We start from the raw sequence: 22,188 nt of genomic DNA on the forward strand, positions 1-22,188 counted from the left end.
TGGTCGTACGAGGCGGCGAATTGCGCGTGTACGGCGCTGTAGAATCTGCGGCGAGCCCGGACATAATGCGCGCACTTGTGGAAATGATGTAGAGACGTCTGAAGATAACGATTCTGAGTAGTTTCAATTGATGATAGGCGTTGTGGTTGAATTAACTTATACGTTGTTGTATAAGGTCTGCCAAGGTCATTTGGAGCGTGTGCGCAATGAACCGTGGACTACGTTAGTCGCAATGGCCGAACATAATATTTATTTCCAATTACTATCAAACGAAAGCCTATGTAAATTCTGACCCATCAATCTTCCCAAAATGCAAATTAGATAACACCAGCTTCGTACAACCCGACTACACATACTTTACCGATCTATCTTCAATCAAAAATCCCAACTGGATTGTCACATCCGCATTATGCTAGTTCTCACCCCCGAGCTCTACTCACAATCAAACCCGCCAACTCCCTCACACATCCGCTGGTCAATAGTTCCAAAATTTGCAAATTGGCCCTCATTTCGCGCGTGATCCAATTCCTAATCTCAATCGCCGTCAAACTGTCCAGCCCGTAACTAGCCATACTCCTCTCCGCATCCACATCTGCCAATTCCACAGATAACACTTCAGCCAACTTGTGCAGCACGCCCTGTGATGCTGCCTCAGCCGCTTCGGTATCGTTGGCAGCCGCACGGAACACGGTACCATAGGAGATGGGCGCTCCGGAGGCAAGGCCAGCAGCTTTGATAGCCGCCAATGCGTCCGCTTTCAGGTGGGTAAAGCGTGGGTCCACGTTGTAGTAAGGGAGGTTACCATTGGCGTCGGGCACGAGCTTAAGCCCAGTGAGAATCTGGGGCGGACAGGTATTGCTCATGGCAACAGCCAACAGCCCAAGTACCTCTTCCTCGGAGAGAGTTTCGCCGCCAAAATTCTTAAAAATGTCGGCAGAGCGGTCCGCGTTCTCAGCAATATATCCCGCGCCCGTGACAGCAGTGAGGTCAATCGACACACCTGGAAGACCCTGGCGTTGGCGATACTGTGCAAAAGCATCGAGGAAGGTGTTGGCGGCGGCGTACGCAGCTTGGCCTCGACTTCCCAGAACACCAGCCGCGGATGAAAGTAGGACGAAATAATCGAGGGGTAAATTGGCGGTTCGCAGGGCATGGTGCACATTCCAAGTCCCAGCCACTTTGGCACGGATAGCGGAAGTATACGACTCATACGTCATCTCTTCGAAAAGTCCATCGTGGAGGGCCATCGCGCCATTCACCACACCACAGATGGGGGGAAGAGTCTTTGCGCAGTCACTGACAAGCTGGCGGACATGATCCTCATTTGAAATGTCGCAGGCGTGGACAACAATGGTAGCCTGGTCTCGCGTGTCATTTATCAGTTGTTGCACCTTCGTGTCCTGACCACCACCGCGTGAGAGGAGAACGATGTACCGCGCGCCGTGCTGAATCATCCAGCGGGCCATGCTGCGACCCAACCCACCGGTACCACCGACGATGACATGAGTACCGTCAGGGTTGAGGCTGCAGCTGCTGGCAGGGTGCGACACCTAACAAATGTTAGTTAAACATGAATGCGGAGCAATAGCAGATGAATAGTCAAATACCTTAACTTGCTCCCCGTTCTGCGGGATAATGACCACAGGGCTCAAATCCTCATCCTGAACAATCTGAATTCCCTGCCGCAGATCTGCCACTGACAGTATCGTCAAATTCTTCAAAGGGCGGAAACCGCCCTGAGCAAACCTCTCCATGACATCGTGCAAAATGTTGGCCACTACTTGCGGTCTCGCAGCAGCCATGCTCGCCATGTTGACAGACACAAAGCTAGCATTCTCAGCAAGATTCGGTCGGGCACTCTCTTTGTCCTTCTTAGCATCCGAACCGCTGCGGACTTGGACGACACGTCCAAAGGGAGCAACGCATTCCCATATCTTGGCCTTTTCAGTGGTGGTCCAAGTGGATGTGCTGGTTGAGGTGAAGACGATATCCATGCCGTATCCCTGAGTAGCGTCTTGCATCTCATGACCGAAGTACATACTCGACACGTCAGAGACATGATCAGGAGATAGGCCGCACGACTTGATGACGATATCTCGTTTCTCATTACTATTGACCGCGACGAAGGTCTCGGCGCCGAGGCACTGGGCAACATGGACAGCAGCAAGACCGGCGTCGCCAGTGAGCTGCACCAAGACTCGCTCTCCCTCGCGGACTCGCGCTACTTCAGCGAGCGAATAGAACGCTGCGCAGAAAGCGGACGGGATCAAAGCTGCAGCCTCGAAGCTTAAACCTCCAGGAATCTGAATGGTGGTCGCGTCGCGGGCGCAAGCATGGGTACCAAGTGGTCCCTCAGCCAAGGCGCAGACGCGATCACGCACTTTGATATTAGCGACTTTGCGACCGATACGAGTGACGATACCGCTGCAAGAACGCGCGAGAGGGGCTGGAATCATACTATCATGCATGATTGCCGCGACATCGTCTCGACTCAAACAACTGGCCACAACCTCCATCTCAACCTCGTTGTCTCCTAAGGTCTCACGTGCTGGGGCATCTTCGAAATACAGCGCATCCAATGATCCCTTGGTCTCGGTCGTAAGCTCCAATTTGCGTCCAGGCTGTCGGAAGTTTTGGAGGTAAGGTGCAGATGGACCAAACTCGCGATGAACGCGAAGATTAATATCTTCGTCGGGGACAAGGCGGGGTACGACCAAGTTGCCATCCTGCTCGGCGAACTCAACTTCCGCCTCAGAGTTATTAGACAGAACGGCACGACGGAATGCATCTTCGATCAGCTCTGCTTGTGCTCCCTCGTCAAGATCACTGACCGGATCCAAATCAAGAGTGGCAGCCGGACGGCCAAGCTCAGATCGGATGGTACGGAGCATGCCCAAGACCATGTTGCCATCAGGATTGCTAGGTGTCTTTGAAGCACCACGAGTCACCCACAGTGTACCAGCAGCCTGAGTCAACAACTTCTGCATCTGCGCAAAGTCGAGCTTGTTGATGGATGCAAGGAAAGGGCAATCAAGTTCCGATAGAACCACAAAAAAGCCACTAAAGTCCTGAATCTTCTGCAAGCTACAGACGGTCGGATTGATGCCAGTGTGGTACTCGATAGCCTTGGACAAAGCACTCACGAGCATATCATTCGGGGCTCGATCGGCGACAATGACCACGCGTTCGCCGTACATCTTCATGTGCTCCGGATTGACACCATTGACCTGTCGCTCCGCAGTCTTCTCCCATTGCACCTTGAAGCACAGCTCTCTGGGGTCGATAGCCTGAGTCGCAGCCACCCTTAGAGTGGAGAGCTCAAGTCCCAACATCGAAATAGACGGGATATCGGTCTCAAGAGTTGAGAACAATTCCACCAAGAATGAGCCAGATTTAGAGTCCTTGGTAGACTGGACAAAGAATTTCGATCCAGGTCTCTTTTTGAAGCTGTTGTTCAGGTGGATTTGGAGTTGCTTGATGGCAGACGGCAGTTGGGGAACACCAAATCCGGCGATGCCCAAGTCGGACTCAGCCAACTGGACCATTGAGTCCAATATGGCAGGATGTACCAGATATGGAGTCTCATAGTTCATGGGCATGTCAATGGAAGTGTCCTGGCAGGTGCCTTGAGCGCTGGCACCCTGAGCATCTGGATAAATACTGGTAATCCCCCAGAAACCTCGCGGGAAGGCCGCTCCCGCGGAGTGCATATTCAGATAAAAATCAGCGCCAGACGAAGCATCAGGCCGGATGGCAGCATGAAATCGAGCTTTGGACCGAAGGCTCGTCTCATTGCCGACGGCGACTTTAATGTCAACGAAGCCGCGGCAGTGCTCCAACCATCCACGCTTGGCCTCATAGCTAACGATGTGAAATTCATCACCGCTGGTGCCATTTTCAGTGCAAGGTCGCATGTGCAACATCATTTCCACAGCTTCATCTTCTGCCAAGAAGAGTTGTTCCCGAACGACGACATCGCAGATGTTCAAGCTGGAAGCCTCGAGTCCCTTCATGTTGGCACGCTGACTAGCAGCCTCGATGACCATGGACACGAAAGCGGACACAGGGAACACCATTTGGCCATGGGCAGTGTAATCGCGCAGCCACGGGATATCTTCGAGTCTCAAAATGTTACGCCAAGTTGGTTCGAGATCGCTGCTCCAGTCGGCCAAAGTGCCGAGGAGATCATGACGGGCAAATGGCTTCAGACGATGTTGACGCGTGATGCGACTCTCATACCAGCAGCGCTGGCGCGACCAGGGGTATGAGTACAAAATGGGAATGACCTCGGGCGTCTCCGTCTCTTGGCGCTTGTGATTCATGTTGAAAAAATCCATACCCTCATAGCCGCGAGTAAACAACTGACCTGCGAGCTCCAGACACGTCTCGGTCGCATCGCGGCCTCGGACGAGTGTAGACATGTAGGTGGGCATCTTGGCGGCAGCCAGACCCATCGTCTTCAAAGTCTGCATAATAGGGCCCTTGAGAGCAGCATGGGGCCCGATCTCAACTAGAACATCTAGCTCGGCCTCCCTGCACATCACCTGGAGAGCCGTGGCGAAGCGGACCGGGTGAGTCAGATTCTCAACCCAGTATTGCGGTCCTAGCTCATCCAAGGTGATCTTGCGGCCGCGCAGTGACGAGAAAAACTCAACGTCATTATCCGTGCTGCACAGGCGTATGTCGGCGATATCGTTGTAGTACGGCTCAGCAATCAGTTTCATGTGGGGGCTATGGTAAGCCACATCGACGAAGAGCTTTCGGTTGAAGATATCCTTGCCCTTGAAAACGGTAGCCAATTGGTCAATAGCCTCAGCGTCGCCCGAAACAGTGGTCGACGACGGGGAATTCTCACAAGCAGCCACAGCTTCAAACGGAGCCTGCAGCGTCTTGAAAAAGGGTTGCAGCGAATCCGCACCAGCACCGACCGCCATCATAGCACCCTTAAGACCAGAATGCCTCTTCTTGAGTGTGATGATGGCTTGGCCTCGATGATACGCGGCCGACATTGCACCCTCAAGGGTCAACGCTCCCGCAGCGTACGCTGCACCAATCTCGCCACTGGAGTGCCCAGTAACGGCATCTGGCTTGATGTTCCATGACCGCAGCAAGTCGACCAAGGCGATCTGGACGGCACTGCAAATCGGCTGACTAATATGAGCCATGCCGACACGAGTTTCCTTCTCATCTCGAAGAAGCTCCTCCAGCAAAGAGAAATCAGAGCCGATGGACAGAAGATGGTCATTTGCCTTTTGGATGGCTGAGGCGAAGACCGGGTGTGAGCTGAGCAGCTCGCGCCCCATGCCGAACCACTGAGCACCTTGACCAGTAAAGATGAAAGCGACCTTGGGAGGCTTGACAGGTGCTCGTCTTGGCACGGCGTCGTGGCTATTCAGTGCCAGGGCGAGGGAGCTGCACATGTTGGCAACGAGCGCCACACGCCACGGCATGTGCGACCTGCGCTGACATAGCGTGTACGACAGATTACGAGGCATAGTGGTTTGATACAGCTCGGCATGCTGCTCCAAGAAGATGCCCAGTTTCTCCATGCTCTTTCTCACTGCCGCTTCGTCGTGTGCACTGATGACAAACAATCGCTTGGCCATGATGCGATCTTGATCCTTCTCAGCGTTAAAGAAGTCAATTGAATTTTGCGAAGGAGCCGGCTCCAGAACTGCGTGACCATTCGACCCGCTGTAACCGAAGTTGTTAACACAGACATACTTCTTGCTTGCCGGCCATGGCCTCTGCACTCGCGGGATCTGCATTTTTGCATCAGTATTGTCAATCATCGATATGGAAATTTGACGAACTCACTCTCATATTCCACGAAGCCAGTGGGATGGCCTTGTTCTCGCTCTCGAAGTCGGCATTGGGAACAATAAAACCTCTCTCGAGCATCAATGCCGCCTTGATTACCGATACAATACCGCTAGCGTTCTCGAGATGTCCGATGTTGGACTTCACCGATCCCATGTGCAGGGGGTCGCGAGCAGTCAAACTTTTCCCTAAGGCGTTGTAAATGGCTGTGGCCTCAATGGGATCCCCGACTTTGGTGCCAGTGCCGTGTGCCTCGAAGAAACCAATGTCTTTCGCATCGATATTGGCCTGTTCCAGTACAGTGCGCACCAACCGTTCCTGCTCCTCAGAACTTGGCGCCACGATGCCTGGCAGGGTCGATCAGTATTCATCTTGAAAGCAGCATCGAGTAAATACAACCTACCAACTGTTCTTCCATTGTGACTGATTCCTGTATGCGCAATAACTGCGCGAATATGATCATTATCCGCCACGGCTTGGGCCAGTGGCTTGAGAATCAGACAACCAACGCCTTCACCTCTAGCATAACCAGATTTCGCGCGGTGATCGAATGCATATGTCTTTCCCGACTCGGCGAATAACCTTCGATGTTGTTAGTTGACCAGGTGTCTTTCACGAACGATAAAGTCTCATATCAACCAACCTCAACTTAGCCATGGACACCCAGACATCCGGTTGGGTGATGATGTGTGAGGCCCCAACAATGGCTTGCTCCGATTCGCCTGATCGAATACTCTGGACAGCTAGATGCAACGCTTGCATACTGGACGAACATGCCGAGTCGACGGTGAAGGTTGGGCCCCTCAGATTAAAATAATAAGAAATGCGGCCCGCCAAAAATGCACCTTGAGCTCCCGTCGGATCGAACGCCGGCACGTCGTCCAGATCGCGCAAGTTGCCCATCCGGTGTTCATTGTCCGGCCCACCAATAAAGACACCAACCTTCTGGCCAGCTATAGTTTCCTTTGGGATGCCGGCATTTTCAAGCGCTTCAAATGAACACTCTAGAAGCAGACGTTGTGTGGGGTCTGTGAGACATTTGCGGTCAGTCAAGCAGGCTATGAATACGACATTTGGGACATCCTACCCATAGTCTCGGCTTCCTTCTTTGTCATGTCGAAGAAGCCAGCGTCGAACATCTCAAGGTCCTGAGATAAGAAGTAACCCCCTTGGGAATTGAGGGTGCCCTTCTTCTCAGGGTTGGGGTGATTGTACGCGTCTTGGTTGAAGCGCTCTTTGGGTATCTTGGACCAGCAACTACGGCCCTTTGTGAGCAACTTCCAGAAGTCGCCGGGAGTGGATGCGTCCCCGGGAAGGCGGCATGACATGCCGACGATGGCAATAGGCATCAGCTCGTCGCCGGAAGCCATGGTTGAAGAAACGAGGGTAACGATTTGGCCTGGAGAGGTGGAGTTGTTGAAAACTTCTTGAACTTCTGAAATTGGAGGCCAAAGACGTATGTACACTGCCAACCTTGCGCTGAGAATTAGTGATGTATAATTCCCTACTTGGAGTTTTATATGAATGTCTTGGAATGGTCAGTTTTCCCCATCGGTGGTCGGCTCCGCTTGGCTGGTTACAGCTCACAATGGGTACGTGAGCTCTCGACATTGATTACGTAGTTAGCCCAGGGCCGACGGCATGTCGAGCTTCTTCCCGGCCTCCAAAGTGCCCAACGGAATCGGACGATTCCCTGTGCATTCCTGGGGCCATGCTCGTTAGACACCTTTCCACTACATACCCCAATACGCTTTCCGAACGTGGGGGCCTTGTCCTCTCTCACGGCCCGAGGGCTGCAGCATGTCTGTCGCGTAGAACGTAGAGTGAAAAGACAATAGTACTAAGCCAACTTGAAACAACAAAGTGGCATGTGCCCGGAACATTGGCGTCAAGAGCGTACAGGGCAAGGAACTACCCTTCTTCGGCAACGCCAATCCTGTCAAATGGTGTGTCAGCCCAGCTGTGACGATCCCAATCTGGCCGGCGATAGAGTTCTCGGTGAACCGATGAACTCTAATACAACCCCTACCCCGTGCGTTGCCCGCGGCCGTAGTTGGGACGCGTAGTATGCCAAGAATTGTCTTAAGAACAAATAGAGCCTTCTTGCGATTCCGGAGGCGTAATCTTCCTACGACTCTTTGAAGAAAAGGGAAGGTACAGCCCATTCCATCGAACGAGTTGACTGATATATGAGCGACGGGATACAACAACGAACCAGTATCAACAACATCATCCACAACAACATTAACAGCCACATCAATATCAACTTGCTAAATTCAACACCACAATTCAACATCATGAGATTCCTTTGCTTGCCCGGCGCCTATGGAAGCGCCAAGGTAAGAAAACGACCATCTCGTTCTAGTTGTGCACGGGGAGAGACTAACTACGGGTGGTGGTGGTAGAACTTCAGTGTCCAGCTCGGACCCTTCGCCAAGTACATGGAAGAGCGGGGGCTAGCAACATTTACCTTCACCCAAGGCGAGCATGAAGTCGATCCTCCCATTGGGTGGGAACATTATTTCGGAGCCCGCCCTTTATACCGGTTCTTAGACGCAAAAGAGGGTGATGCTTTCGAGACTCTTCGCAGGGTGCGCCATCTTCCTCGCGGACTGACACCTGAGGCCACTTTGCGACTCTTCAAGGACAACGACTTGTCCGGTTTCCCCCCGGATCGCCTCACGACTGCGATAAACTGCGTCTCGCAGGCCATTGACGAAGACCCGGAAATTGATGCGTTGATCGGGTACTCAGAAGGCGCCATGCTTGCGGCGTCTCTGCTATACCAGGAGAACAAGAACTGGGAAGAGAAGGGTATTCCCCGTCGCATCAAGGCAAGTTATCAAGATGGGCTGAAGACATTGTAAGTCTAACAATGGGGTAGTTCGCTATTTTCTTTTCGGGCGCGCCGCCGTTGGTGCCCAATGGCGAGGGTGTGGCATCTCAGTTGGCGGACGAAGTGGGAACCGTCATTGACATTCCGACCTATCATGTCTTTGGCTCAAACGACCCCTTGGTTTACTCGTCGGTAGCGTTGTACAATGTCTGCAACCAGGATGCGGCCGGATTGTATGACCACGGGCTGGGTCACTTGGTGCCGCGCGATTCGGAGAACGTCAAGCAGCTGGGAGAACTTCTCCACGACACCATTGTTACGATCAATAAGAAATCAACAGCTGGCACGGACACGCCTTGTACCGACTTCACCGAATTCAGCGACTCGGAAAAGTCGACAAAATCGGACTAATCGCGGCCGTGGGTGTGGTTTTTGCTCGATAGACAGTCTTACTAGTTCCCAAAAACGCGGTGCCGGAAGGTGGATAAGACACGGAGATGGACTCGGTGGCTTCGGTGGCTAAGAAGGATGGACCCGGCGAGCTTGGTGACAGGGATTTTGTTCACGCATCATGTGATGTACAATGTGGTGTTAGTGCGAATTGGGGTATTACCAAGTAGAGACTTAATAAGTACGAGAGTAATGATTTTCGGGACCTGTCTTGCCACTCTTCATCTGGGCTCATCTGTCTCACTTCATCATTTGCGGACCAAGAGTTGCTGGATAATTTGTGGTGATGTGATGTGTCGTAGAGTAGATGAGTAAATATTACTGCAGAAGTTTGTTCAAAATGTTTCGTCGGCTACAGCCAACATGCAAAAATTGATCTGCAAATATCTCGCTTAATGGGGTTAGTAGGGCAATTGTCTAGGCCCTATTGAGCTAGTGGTTCCAATCGCGAACACCTCTCCGTTTGAGCAACAGTGACAAGTGGAGCGTAGAATAAACTGCGTGCCACGGGTAGGTTAACATGGAAATAGCACGGTACTCTATGCAGTAGACGGAATAACTTGACTATCTGATTAAGGAGCTGTCTACCCTCCGCTTCCAAGGCTGAGTGAAGCAATTGCAGAGGCAGCCAGTCATATTGAAACTTGGGAAGTCTCCATAGTACTTCCCATAGAATATTGGAACTGTATGATTTCATTACAGCCTCGAGTCTAAACAGAGCGAACCGGCGCGATTGGGCATTTCACTACGACAAGCTATACCAAAGTCGGCAATTCCTTGACCAGCTGGAAGCGCTCGAGTGAGCGTTCTCATCCTGGATACGCCAAACACACTCATGACTTGATTCGCCAGATATTCGGATATGCTGAGTCATCGCCTGTAACCCAGCCGGAAGTCCGCACGATGAACTGCCGCGTGGCAAGCTTTCGGACGAAGTACGAAGTACACCTACACCACCAATGGCAGACACGCGTATCCTCCAAGTTTACACGAGAAGCATCTCGAAGCATTCCAAACGCTCGTCGACGAGCAACGAATTATGGCAGAGCCTCAACATCTCGATTACGTCTTTCGAAAATCTCTTTGCGAGTCGTCTGCCCCTCTTGCGTTTCGTTGCCGGCTTCAGAACGGCGTTCAGTCTCGCCAATAGCATCTTCGGGTCGGGTATAGAGTAATTGCTCCGAGACATGTTTTATCTCGGCCGACCTGAACATCAGCACATCATCTCTTCTTTTCGTCATTGTGACGATTGCCGGACCGGCTCAAATCCCTCGGCAAGCTCAATGTCGCTAGAACAGGCCGCCATGTCCACGACGGACGTACGAGCTCACATACCGCGCCGACCGGCCATTGTAGATTGTGGAAGGTCGACTTGCTGACTACCTATGGGTTGACTTTCGAGCCTGCTTATTTTGCCCCGCAACCTGCGCAACCTGGTGGCACTGGCTAAAATCCTGTTCTAGACTTTGTCGTGCTTCCGTCTACGATTACCACTACTTGGCATAGGTGCTAACTCAATTGCGGCAACTGAGCCAATTAGAAAGCTTTCTCCTGTCGTGTTTGTATGCGCGAGATCCCTGTGAAAAGTAAGTGAACTCTATGCAGTGCAGAATCAGGGAATCCCGGGAGGCGTTAGCAACCACCAAGTCGGTAGAGCCATGCCAGTTGGCAAGTAAAAACTGCCCTTAACTATTCAGAGATGGACTTCAACTTGCCGCCACAGCAGGAACGAAGTATAATTGCAACGCGTCTCCATGTATGTCACAAGGGATCTTATCTTGGCCAATCGCTTGCAGAATTCCGGGCGGCTTGTTCTCCTTAACAATATGTTCAGCACCTTGTGGCATACAATACCCGTTCGCCACAATCTCCTCATATGACCCTCATCGGCCGTCTCCCTCACAGGTCCAGCGGTGCATGAGTCGAGATGAGACAAGCATTAGGTTCTTGTCCCGGCCAACGGGTTTCTTGCCTATTTCAAAAATCTGATTTGATTGGCCGGGGCTGCTATGCTCAGACAAGCCAAGTCGGCGTCGTCCCATCTACGCTGCGTCGCTGAACGCCGTTGGTCTTTCCTCCAAGCTGTCAACTAGAGACGGGTATTATGTACATTGGGACGGCACCACCCCCGGTCCGCTCTCCCTGGATCGTCACTGTTTCGCCAAGACCCTATTCGGGCTCAATGTCGAACTTCCGTAGGGCTTCGTGTGGGGTGCCAATGACCTTCTCGTCGGATTCTAGCGGTTCATTGCGTTAGGTCCCATGTATTGACCAAGCAGAATGGAGAAGAAGATTTATCGTCGCCCGAAGCCAAAAATAGATCATGGATGCCATAATTGTGGTGGCAATAGTCTCATTCATTACCTAGGTTTCTAATGTCGATCCTGCAAGATTATTAATGCTCTACGTGTCAAGTCTCGCCAATGCGCCAAAGCAAAGTGTTCCCATGTCAGGCTTCATCCATGATATTACCACCTTCAGGCTTGCGGCTTGTCGCTTGCTGTAGTGGTAAACCCTGTGTCCTCTCTGAAACCTAGCAGATATGTAGCCACAAATGCTTATGCGCTAAGATATCGTCACCCTTGGACTTAACGGCCTTTTTGGTTTTCAAATCGAAGAGTGATTGGTTTGGCCAAAGTGGAAAATTTGAGGGCGATCGAGCTAATAGAGTTCAGCATGAACCACAAATTTCTTTTGAGGTGTTCTCCATTTGTACCATCGAAGGCTAGAAGAATGTATACCTCAAGTACGCTGGCCAATTAGGTTGCATTACGTTGACTGCCACCCTCACCATTTCTACTCTCAACAATGTCAGATAGCTCCTTCGATGCACAGTGACAGGTCTTCAGAGCTTTCCGTATGGCCAAATCGTCCGCATGACCTTTCGTCTTCCATGAGCCATATATTCAAAGACCCGTCACTGGTGTATCTATATTCACCGCGGTAGCTCGTGCCTGATGGCTGATACTACGGCTCGAAGTAACTGTTCACAGTCTTGAGTTTCATCTGAACAGACCACCAGCTGATCCACATGGCTATTTAGCAGTATTAATACCAAAGAACGACATTATGGACCAAGTCAGTCAAAACTCCATAATCGCCATCGTATGTTTACACGCACGTTTAGTTATCTATCATATTCTAGTAGAGAGTAGCCACTGGTAAAACAGGGTGCAACGTGAGGGATTCCAACTTCATACAAGCCAAAGGTTACTATTAAAGTCTTCAGTCCTATCCTCAGTTATAACCGATTGCACCTCATCTCTGGGGAAGTTCCGTAAGATGTGGATCATAAATCTTACCCGAATATCGGCATCGTCAAATTGACCTGTATTTGATCCATGTCTGTCCCTCAACCAAGGTGCAAGTCAATCCAATGAAGCGTCGATGTTTCACGGAGTTCGTAACTGTGGGATTACTAGGCGTTTTCGAACGTAAGTTTCAACTACAGTTGTTCAGAATACCATCTCCAACCAAGCCTGGGTGGCTGGCGTGGGATGAGGATGAACAAAATGCAGTAATTCTTTCACAATAAAGCGATTAGCGACGAAACGCATAACTCTTGAAATCTATTCACTTTGGCTATCCAGAAAGCAACGCTTACCCGTGCCCGTTCTCATAGCTTGCAGACAGACGCATCAGATCATCTCCAGAGGGATAGGACCATAAGTACCGTATAGCAAATTGGTCACGGTAACATAATGAAACTTATCATCAAAGGCCAGATCATGTTCCATCATGGCAAAATCCTCCACATGCCTAGTTGGCAACGGCTCCTCTCCAATCAGGGGCCTCATATCGAACTCAAAAGGCTCTGAATAATAACACAACATCTTGGTTCCCTCTCTGCACAGAATCCGGACAAGCCATTGGATGTTCATCATCAAAACTGCCGACAACATCCCGTGGGCATACCACTGAATCGAGGCCTCCAAACGGGCGCCAGGGTAACTGGTCCTGGCGCACTCTTGGTCGGCCATCCGCATCGTGTGGAGGTCTGTGAGGGGTACAAACCCGATCTGATACGCCGTGTAGTACAGCAGACAGACGGTTAATCCCCGTCCGTTCATGGCTAGGGCCTCGAGTCTCTCCGCTTCGGGAATATCCGGGTCATCCTGTTGCCTGGCACGCTGCGCCCGCTCGTAACATCCGAAAACACCCATGTACATCGAGCAGGCCGTCAGAATCTGCAGGAAGACCAGCATGGGGAGGTAATGCCAGACCCAGGCTATGACGTGGGTGTTGTAGTCGCACAAGTATTTATGGGCTTCGGATGGCTTGTCACTTACCGTGCATTCGAAGTCAGGCAAGAAGAGGAACGGAGTCGTGACGGCCTGCAAGTACTCGTATGGTCCTGGTAAGCGTATGAGCAGCACAACAGCGAAGTCGATCGCCATCTGGGTGGCATAGATTATCGTGTTCGTAAGCCATCTAGGAAGTACCGGGGCAAACTCGTCAAAGTCGGCATTAGCTGGGACGTGAATTTGGAAGAGGCCCGCCATGAGGCTTTTTGACTTGGAATCAACATACATCTCCACAATATTCAACCACCGTTGGAAAAATCTACTGAAGGGTTTCAGTAGGAGGGGGTGGGCTGCTGACAGCAAGCAGATGGACGTGAGCCTTAGGAATGTGGTAAGAGCTGAGGTCGCCACGATCTCCCAAAGCCAGAGCAGCGTTGGGATGGCGCCAGATTCTACGCACGCCAAAACGCTGCTTGAAAGAAACAACCTAACCCAGCTTAAGGCGGTTGGAATGGCGTTGAAAATTAATCTGGGAATCCAAATTGTGACAATTGTAGTAACGACAGGCGTGACGAGTGATATTTGGTACTCGATATTGACACCCGCTATGCCAGCAAGCAACATGCCCCAGTAGAATGTGCTGCTCAGTCGGTAAAGGATGTCCATAGTCGTTACTTATCCTCGTCTGAAATTCGATGCACTTATGGCTGGCTCTTTTGTTGGAAATTGTTGAAAATGGATACAAGATGCGTGGCTCAGTACAGATTGGATGGACGCAGAGAGAAACAAATTGCAATACTATCTAATTATACCCCTACCACATCGAATATAATCGGCACCTTAGACTCCCCTCGTGTTTGTTATAATGTTCTTCTTATAGTGCCCTGATTAGACAATGAGAGTGTACGCGAACGTTCACAGACAATACAAGGGTGTTATTGGATATTCATTGTACTGCAATATCCTTGTCCACTCTTGATTGCAGACTATGTTTCCGTACGCTGTTGTACCTATTTGGCTCCCAAGTTATTGCTGGCTTTAGGGCTAGTTCTAGTGTTGAAACCCCTGATAGTTATCTGATACCAAGGGGAAGATTGCAGAGAGCTATACATCGAGCCAGTTGAGTATTACCTAACGGAAGCTCATTGGAATGGATTAACTTCGACCACTGAAACAACGATCGTATGTAGAACTTGTACTAGGGATAAGTCAGGCATCAATGTTGTGAATGACAGCGATGAGATGAGGTTGAAAGAGAAATGACATCTATTGTGCCACAATATACTCAGAGAACTATCTAACTTATCAGTTGCGCTACTTCAACGAGCCGACTGATCTGGAAGTCATCAAGCCCACCAGCGTCTCCCTCAATTTTTTTGTTCTGATTTTCTGATTGTTTTGTTGAGACCATAGTGCAAACACATCATCTCCCGCTCTTCCGTGCAGCTATTTTGAATCTCATGTCACCGACATGCCGTGACATTAAATCGCTGAATGATGCAGAAAAGGTGAGCATGTGAGTGTTCCCGGTCTGTTGCCGATGTTGTCCATATGATAAAGACTTGCCAATTTCTCATGGGGTCCGCTGTGGTGGAGCCCAGTAGAAATTCTGTCGTATGTGCAAGTCTTCTGCGTCGCTAGCCGTTTGCCCGAATGCGACGTGTATGCAAATGTGGGGATATGGGCATATGGTGTGATTGTGTTGAGGGAAGTGTGGATTCTTGAATTTGCAGCCAATGCAAACTCGACAGCCACTGCCGCCTCGCTGGGCAGCGTACGGCCTTGATCTGTTTCACACAAACGCCTCAGTAGACCATGGTGGATTGCCCTGCCGATCGTCCCACGTCCGTCGTGCCGTATGGGACCAAGTCTCCAATAAAGATCGTCCGTTCGAGCCTTGACGCAGATGTCTCGCCCATGTTCGCCATTGAGGCCATTTCCGCGATAAAGCTTGGAAAGGTCCAATATCCACCAAGAGCCAGAATTAGATCCTTGCCTCGGGCCCGCGCCTCTCTTTCAGAACGAGAACGCCAATAACACCTTTTGGACCGTTTATCCGGTTCCAACACTAATCCTCATCTCATGTCCTCAGTCTTCCGAATGCGTGTCGAGAGCCGTCGTGTTCATGATGGTTACCAACGCGTAGAGTGGGAGGAAGGAAGGCCACCCAAAGAACCAATGCGGCCGTCATGATGGGTATGATACAAATCACCAAGCCGAATTCCAACATAACTATTTACAGGTTAAATGAAAGGAGCGTGCGCGCTTCAACCACTCGGGAGAGGGAGAGAGGGAGGAGTCGAGTGGTTGGTCTTAAAAGTTGTCTCGGATTTAGGCGGGCTGCGAACTTTGTCCGCGGTTACCGCCTCGACCGTAGTTGTAGCCGCCGCGTCCCCTGTAGCCGCCGCGGCCACCGCCCTGATTACCACGACCACGGCCCCCTTGGTACTGACGGGGCTGACCGTCATTCTGCGCTCCCCGCGTACCTTGGCCACGGAAGTCGACTTGTTCTTGTGGCGCGCTGCTTGATGATGGTCCTTCTGGCTGACGTCGAGACTGCTCCTGTTGGGACCGCTGATTATTATTGCCTGACGACGACTGGCGAGTTGCGGGAAGCGTATTGATAGGTCGGGGAATATTCTCCGGGTTGTCGTAAACGTATAGACTCTTGTCAATGGTAGGAGGAATAGGTTGGATTTCCGTGCCCAAATCGCGCTCGATATTGTACAGATTGAATCGATCATCCCAGTTGATCAAGTTAATGGCAAGACCAAGGTGACCATACCGACCAGATCGTCCAATGCGGTGTAGGTATGTCTCGGCGTTCTTGGGGAAGTCGAAATTGATAACCACATTCACTGCTTGAATGTCAATACCACGGGTGAGGAGATCCGAGCACACCAGGTTGCGGCACACGCCGTTGCGGAAGTCATGGAAGACACGATTGCGGGCGTGTTGCGCCATCTTGGCATGACTGTAGAAGCATGAGTAGCCAAGCTCAGTGATTTTCTTGGCCAACAACTCCACACGGTTGGTAGAGTTGCAGAAGATGATGGACTGATTGATCTGTAGCTTGGAGAAGAGCGTGTTCAAACAGTGAACCTTCTGCTTCTCTTCGACGAACGCGTAGTACTGGGTAATGCCACGAAGCGTGAGCTCATCCATGAGATTGATCTCATAGGGCCCATTCATGTTCTTGTCGGAGAACTCCTTGACTGACATGGGGAAGGTGGCTGAGAAGAGCATCACTTGGCGATCCTTGGGATGGAATTGCAGCAATTGTTCGATGACGGGCGTAAATTCGATGGACAAAAGTTTATCAGCCTCGTCCATGATGAACATGGGGCATTCGCTCAGGTCGGCAACATTCTTCCCGGCCAAATCGAGAATACGTCCGGGAGTGCCCACCACTATGTGGACAGGATCCTGCAACCGAACAATATCATCCCTAAGACCAGTGCCACCAGTTGTAACCATGACGTTAATTCCAAGATGTTTTCCAAGTGTCTTGCAGACCTGCGATGTTTGCATGGCGAGCTCTCGCGTAGGCACGAGGATCAGACATTGAATCTTGGAGACTTTGGGGTTAATGCGTTCGAGGGCGGGAACAACGAAGGCGGCCGTCTTGCCGGTGCCGTTCTTGGCTCTTGCGAGAATATCGCGCCCTGTGAGGGCGACCGGGATGGCTTCTTCTTGGATGGGGGATGGTTTCTCGTAGCCAGCTTCGAAAATGCCCATCATTAGGTCTCGCTTAATTGAGAAATCCTCCCACTCGAAACCTTTCGTGTTTGTGACATCCTGAGGGGAAGAGCATTAGCACTCGAAACCGTGAGTTTCACCACGACGGTGGGCACAACATCTCGAATATTCTGAACATACTTCTGTTTGGTGTCGGCCATCTCTGGCGGGGAGGTTGAGGTTCTTCTTCCAGTCTTCCGATGGGGTATCGGGGCCTAATGTGGTGCCCCGTAGCTGCTCCGCCAGTGAGTCGGACATGGTAATATATGGTAAATGTGAAAGGAATCAGGTCAGCCAAGGCGCGTCTTTGTCCACGCAGGTGGTGTCGTTGAGGCTCGAGATGAATTGATATGCTCGCTTTCGTCTGATTGTCAAATTCAGGAGGGGGGGGGGGTTCCGTTGGTTCGTTGCTTGTAGAGGGTAGGCCTACGGAGGATCAGTGTCAGTAAAGGGTGAATATCTAGGAGAGAAACAGGTCAACGACATGGGGAATGTGCTGAAATTGTATATGAGTGGATGCCGATTATACATGCAATGGCTCATCATCTGGTATTTAAGTGCATCCGTATTTGGTCTGGCCTCTCGCATGTGCGATTTGAGAGTGAGTCTCACCCTGACAAGGTGACAATGCGGTGATACGTAGTATTCTAGATGGGTCCAAGTGCATAACAAATTAAGCAAGCGCTCTTGTGCGAACTCCGACGGAGTCCCAAGGCCAACACCAAAGCACGCAAGGATTCGACAGACAGACGTAGTGTTTTGGGGTGAGGCTCTGGTGAATAAAGAAGACTTTCGAGGAAGGTTGAGGGGCCAACTATGTGTTTCGGGAAGTGCCAAAAGACTTACGTTCAGTTGCGGCGGGTGCTTTGTAGTTGAGAAGTTATGACTGCCTTGCGGTGTGGGAGTTGCAATGGGGGCAGCAAGTCTGCGACGTTTCGCCGAGCTTCGAGGGCCGAGGGACACGGGAAGAATATGCTTGTCGAGGTGAGGCGATTCGTACTCGAGGGCACCGGAGTCGATGGGTTGTGTTTCGGGAGGGTCTGCCGCGCAATGGGTAGCTTCGTCGAAGGTGAGGGGTGGGAGAGAGGGGAGGAGGCCGTAGAAAATCGTCGTCGCGGCACTATGGCGGTTTCGCAAATGGTGAGGATAGAGCTCAAGATGTGCTGATGTGGAAAAGAGGAGTCGTAGATGCACGTTTTGGACGTCGGGACAACTGGGTGTGGTAGAATAGAGAATTTTCAATGGGATCGTGAGTCGGTGTGGTGGAGGTTTTTGAAAATCGTGCCTCGTCAATTGCTGGCAGTGTTTCTTCCTAAGCAAGCACACGGGCCACTTCAATTGGTAGCTCAGGGTCTCCATAGTTAACCTTTTGGAAGGAGCGCAGCTGGGAGCTATTCCGATCGGGCCGTGACCGGGAAAGTGCGATGAGGCTGAATTGCAGGGACTAAGCTTAAAGCAGTTAAATGCTGTTGGGGAACTATTTCCTCAAGTGGCTCTGAAGCTTTGAACTCGCTCAAATTGCCGCGACTCTTTGGTGGGGTGGACTGGGTGATTATTACAACATCGATCCGTCGGACCCTCGAAGTCTCTCTTCTGCCACCCGTTTTCCCAATTCCATGGTTCGTCATGAAGCCACTCCTCGAGGGTTTCAGTTGTATCTTCAAACTCCCTATATGACTGCATTATGCTCCTGAAGAAATCCACCGTCGCCTCGTGCTCTTGTTCCGCTCTTCCTGCATTCGTTCCAAGCTCGATAACGTCATCATGTCCCGCTCAGTACAATGTGCGACACCGGCGGCAAGCTATTCAGAAGACCGCCTTCAGGTTTTCAACACAACAAAAATATGCCACAGTGCACGGCAATCCAAGGAAAAGGTGTGTTCTGGATGATTCAGAGAGAATAACCGCCACTGGATTCCATTGGCCGTCAAATCCCAACCCAACACCCTACCAGATTTTCGACCACCACAACCACGCCCCTTACAGTAAGGCACGTTTCTACGAATTAGTCAAGATATACCATCCCGATCGACATCATTACCAAAAGTCCGCCTCTTCCCACGATGGTTCGCTGACCCACGCGGTGCGCCTCGAGCGCTATCGGCTCGTCGTTGCCGCCAACGAGATTCTCTCTGACCCTGTTAAGCGACGGGCCTACGACCTCTATGGTGCCGGGTGGGGATCTAAAATGTCCCATGAGAATATGTATCGAAAGGCCTATCGTTCCTGGCGCAAGGAGCCGGGAAATCCATCCATGAACGCCACCTGGGAGGATTGGGAGCGCTGGTACGAAGAGCGGGACGGCAACAAAGGCGCGAAACAAAAGCAACAGACGGTCTTCATGTCCAACGAGCTTTTTGTCGTCGTCCTCTGCACACTGGTCGTAGTGGGCAGCATGGGCCAGGCGAAGCGTGCTAGCACCAATACGATGAACCTTGTCGAAATGCGAGATCAGAAGCATGCGGCCATCAATCAGGATATGAACCGACGGCAGATGGAGCAAGGAGGTTTGACCAGGCACGAGAGGGTCGAAAATTTCCTTAGGCAAAGAGAAGGTTGGAATGTCGCGGCTTCCTCTCCTCGCAAGGAGCACGACACCAGCGCGAAATAGCGGCTGGGTCTGCAAGACATTTAATCCGATTGTGCATGCCCCGAAATCTACTCTTTGGATCACCTTTGTTTTACAGGCCTTATAACAAAGTCATAAGCGGAGTCAAGAGGTAAGAACGTTGCACTGCTGGTATCTTGGGTGTTACAGGCACTGTACCACAACGATTACAGTATTCCGGTCTAGGGTTCAGTTTTATACACCCTGGACAATCTGATGCCAGGCGGGGTGCCAGGGTTTCCAACACATGTTGCGTTGGATGTGGAGTATAGAGGTTGGAATGGGCGCTTTATTGTCTACGAACATCGTTCTTCCCAAAGCATGATTCCATAGTAGACATTTGCGGCCCACACCGACAAAGGGATATATCCAAGAGTCCGGAGGGGGTAGTTTGGCTTTGCTTGATTGACCAGCAGTAGCAAATGTCGGATCTCAACTTGTGCGCATGGGTTGGGGAATGATGCTGTATAAAGCCAATGCCCCCATGGCCGAGATAGTTTCGTCCGCCGAAACAACACCAGTGCATTGAACGTGTGACGGTTTTCACATTTTCAGGCTGAACAATCAAGTCACGTGAACTTAGCCGGAAAGGCTTTACTGCTAAGACAGGCATTGGCAGTTCCAATTACCACAATATTAGGTGCTTATCACCCGATAGGCAACGTCATAATTGGTTGTAAGTTTGGGAAGGGTTTTGGAAGACAGCTGTTAATGTACCTGCAACAGGGGGAACATGAGGTACTTGAAACAAAGACACCAGATGTATATTTCCTTGGTTGTTGTTAGATCCATGCCGATCATCTCTTGCCAAAACTGCATATTTGCGACTTTGTATTTACTATGTACATCACTATATGCGGATTAACTCGGTATCAAACATCCGACTGGTTCATAATGATTGTCTTTGCTGTAGCTGGTGTTGTGGCACGTAGTTGATCGGCATGGCTTGAACAGCAATCAAGGGGATACGAAGATCAGGATGCAGCCGAGATGCCTTAGCCTACACCACGGGTATATTGCACATTGACCAATGAGGCATGGCCATGCACTCCACGCAAATGATAGCGATGATCCGTTTCTTCATTGGGCCATAATGCAACCCAACGACTGGTTCCTGGATAGCCCAAAATCTCGGGGAAATAATTAGACCGTATCACCATCGCAGCTCCAGTGATGCGATCGATTGAGGGCAGTCTGCGAGCATATAATACGACTAGCTTACTCTCCCCAATCCCGAACTGCACACCACTATAGTAACGCAAAATCGCACAACCTGAAACCCATTATATTGCGAAAATCTACCTAGACGCACTCGTTAAAATGGCACTCCGTTCCATTGTCTTACTCCTCCCCGCCGTCGTCCTCCTTATGGCAACAACAGCCCAAGCCCAATCGAGCGGCACCAACTTCTTCTGGTGCTGGGGCCGCAGTGATAACCTGACGCAAGAGCGATGCTGCGGCGCTTATTACCCGTCGGAAGATGGCTTGTACACGGGCACGCCATGCACCGCCGCTTGGACATCTGAGGATTCGTCTATCCTGTATTGCGCCAATGGAAATCCCGTCGACCCAATCATTCCCGGCGCTGTTCTACCAGCTTGTTGCGCGAGTGTGAGTTTTGTTGTGACCGTTGGCGTTGTAGAAGCGTGGAACGATGAACGACTGACCGCATTTCGCAGCACTCTAACTCTACGCCGGGGACTTCGTTCAAGTGTTCTCCGAAACCGATTTCTAGTTAAGAGAGATGGTGGAGAGTAGAGCAACATTTCCTTGATGATTGTATTCAGTTGAGGTTTATCTATTAGGGAAATGGTGATGGTTATGTCAAGTTATTTTACTTATAATGAACGTAGTGCCTGTGAGATCGCGCTTGTACTAGCATTCTGGCTACATACAAAGGAGAAGAAAGGAAGTACAGGTGGGGGATCCAAGCCGCTCAAGGGCACTAGAGTATCTCATGTGTACCTTACTGGAAATCAGGCTACCAATTCCATACTACCGCAGATATTATTTAAGTACATAATTTATCCGTTCTATTTATCTATTTGTCTAAGAACAACAAGCTATCAATAGCTTAGTAGCCTGTATTAGCGATCGATATGTAACGAAACCTCTATTAGCCTAGCTGCTAAACTAAAAGAAAAGTACGATGATACATGACCCCATCATATGCATTCGCATCATACGATAAGGGTTTATATACGTACAGAGTGACTAATAAATAGGTAACTAGGAATAGAGTCGTCAAGACAGTATATATTACACGCAAAGGTGGTCAAAGATTTGTGAGGTTGTAAAAGCATGACATTCTATCTAGTCCTATGGAGCACGAAGGTTGGACTTAGTCCCGAAGGGCTAAGTTGTGAAGGTCAACCCTCGCAGACTCACTACAACCAGGTGACTTACAGCTGGAACACCTGCCATGGCAGTGTCAGATGGGAAGCCAATCATAACCCTTGTAGGAGCCCCGCCAAGCGTGGATGACTTAGTCG

General features: G+C 50.7%; 6 protein-coding genes across 6 annotated transcripts; 3 read left to right on the plus strand and 3 right to left on the minus strand.

Annotated features, from left to right (window-relative positions):
- Window positions 1-236: 236 nt before the first annotated feature.
- Window positions 237-6,957, minus strand: BCR38DRAFT_422759 (acyl transferase domain-containing protein). Its single transcript, XM_040859557.1, has 5 exons — window positions 6,464-6,957; window positions 6,224-6,402; window positions 5,818-6,167; window positions 1,608-5,762; window positions 237-1,550 (listed from the first exon to the last, which is right to left on the minus strand). The coding sequence occupies exons 1-5, from the start codon at window positions 6,721-6,723 to the stop codon at window positions 420-422; spliced, it is 6,075 nt and encodes a 2,024-aa protein (XP_040718612.1). The 5' UTR covers window positions 6,724-6,957; the 3' UTR covers window positions 237-419.
- A 1,160-nt stretch (window positions 6,958-8,117) lies between these two features.
- On the plus strand, window positions 8,118-9,179 carry BCR38DRAFT_455348 (serine hydrolase FSH; the record flags this gene model as incomplete). The annotated part of the gene is made up of 4 exons (XM_040861780.1): window positions 8,118-8,159; window positions 8,226-8,654; window positions 8,705-9,014; window positions 9,100-9,179. 4 exons carry the CDS (start codon window positions 8,118-8,120, stop codon window positions 9,177-9,179), a joined length of 861 nt encoding a protein of 286 aa, XP_040718613.1.
- A 3,531-nt stretch (window positions 9,180-12,710) lies between these two features.
- On the minus strand, window positions 12,711-14,016 carry BCR38DRAFT_506908 (uncharacterized protein; the record flags this gene model as incomplete). Its single annotated transcript, XM_040864947.1, has 2 exons — window positions 12,711-13,293; window positions 13,396-14,016. 2 exons carry the CDS (start codon window positions 14,014-14,016, stop codon window positions 12,745-12,747), a joined length of 1,170 nt encoding a protein of 389 aa, XP_040718614.1. The 3' UTR covers window positions 12,711-12,744.
- Window positions 14,017-15,681: 1,665 nt separating this feature from the next.
- BCR38DRAFT_406264 (P-loop containing nucleoside triphosphate hydrolase protein) lies at window positions 15,682-17,346 on the minus strand (the record flags this gene model as incomplete). Its single annotated transcript, XM_040858032.1, has 2 exons — window positions 15,682-17,148; window positions 17,230-17,346. The coding sequence occupies 2 exons, from the start codon at window positions 17,344-17,346 to the stop codon at window positions 15,682-15,684; spliced, it is 1,584 nt and encodes a 527-aa protein (XP_040718615.1).
- Window positions 17,347-19,009: 1,663 nt separating this feature from the next.
- On the plus strand, window positions 19,010-19,642 carry BCR38DRAFT_298838 (uncharacterized protein; the record flags this gene model as incomplete). The annotated part of the gene is made up of 1 exon (XM_040854526.1): window positions 19,010-19,642. A coding segment is annotated over one exon (633 nt), but the record flags the coding sequence as incomplete, so codon positions are not given.
- A 1,287-nt stretch (window positions 19,643-20,929) lies between these two features.
- Window positions 20,930-21,766, plus strand: BCR38DRAFT_422769 (uncharacterized protein). Its single transcript, XM_040859558.1, has 2 exons — window positions 20,930-21,307; window positions 21,376-21,766. The coding sequence occupies exons 1-2, from the start codon at window positions 21,017-21,019 to the stop codon at window positions 21,433-21,435; spliced, it is 351 nt and encodes a 116-aa protein (XP_040718617.1). The 5' UTR covers window positions 20,930-21,016; the 3' UTR covers window positions 21,436-21,766.
- The last annotated feature ends 422 nt before the right edge of the window (window positions 21,767-22,188 follow it).

Source organism: Pseudomassariella vexata, assembly GCF_002105095.1.
Source record: "Pseudomassariella vexata strain CBS 129021 chromosome Unknown BCR38scaffold_3, whole genome shotgun sequence".
Classification (NCBI taxonomy): Eukaryota; Fungi; Ascomycota; class Sordariomycetes; order Amphisphaeriales; family Pseudomassariaceae; genus Pseudomassariella; species Pseudomassariella vexata.

Excerpts from the sequence above, each read along its gene's own strand:
- BCR38DRAFT_422759 (XM_040859557.1), bottom strand. The coding sequence starts at position 6,723 with ATGGGCAACTTGCGCGATCTGGACGACGTGCCGGCGTTCGATCCGACG. Across the intron at positions 6,403-6,463 it reads GTGTCCATGGCTAAGTTGAG|GTTATTCGCCGAGTCGGGAA; the intron begins GTTGGTTGATAT and ends ACAACATCGAAG. Across the intron at positions 1,551-1,607 it reads AGAACGGGGAGCAAGTTAAG|GTGTCGCACCCTGCCAGCAG; the intron begins GTATTTGACTAT and ends AACATTTGTTAG.
- BCR38DRAFT_422769 (XM_040859558.1), top strand. The coding sequence starts at position 21,017 with ATGGCACTCCGTTCCATTGTCTTACTCCTCCCCGCCGTCGTCCTCCTT. Across the intron at positions 21,308-21,375 it reads TACCAGCTTGTTGCGCGAGT|CACTCTAACTCTACGCCGGG; the intron begins GTGAGTTTTGTT and ends CGCATTTCGCAG.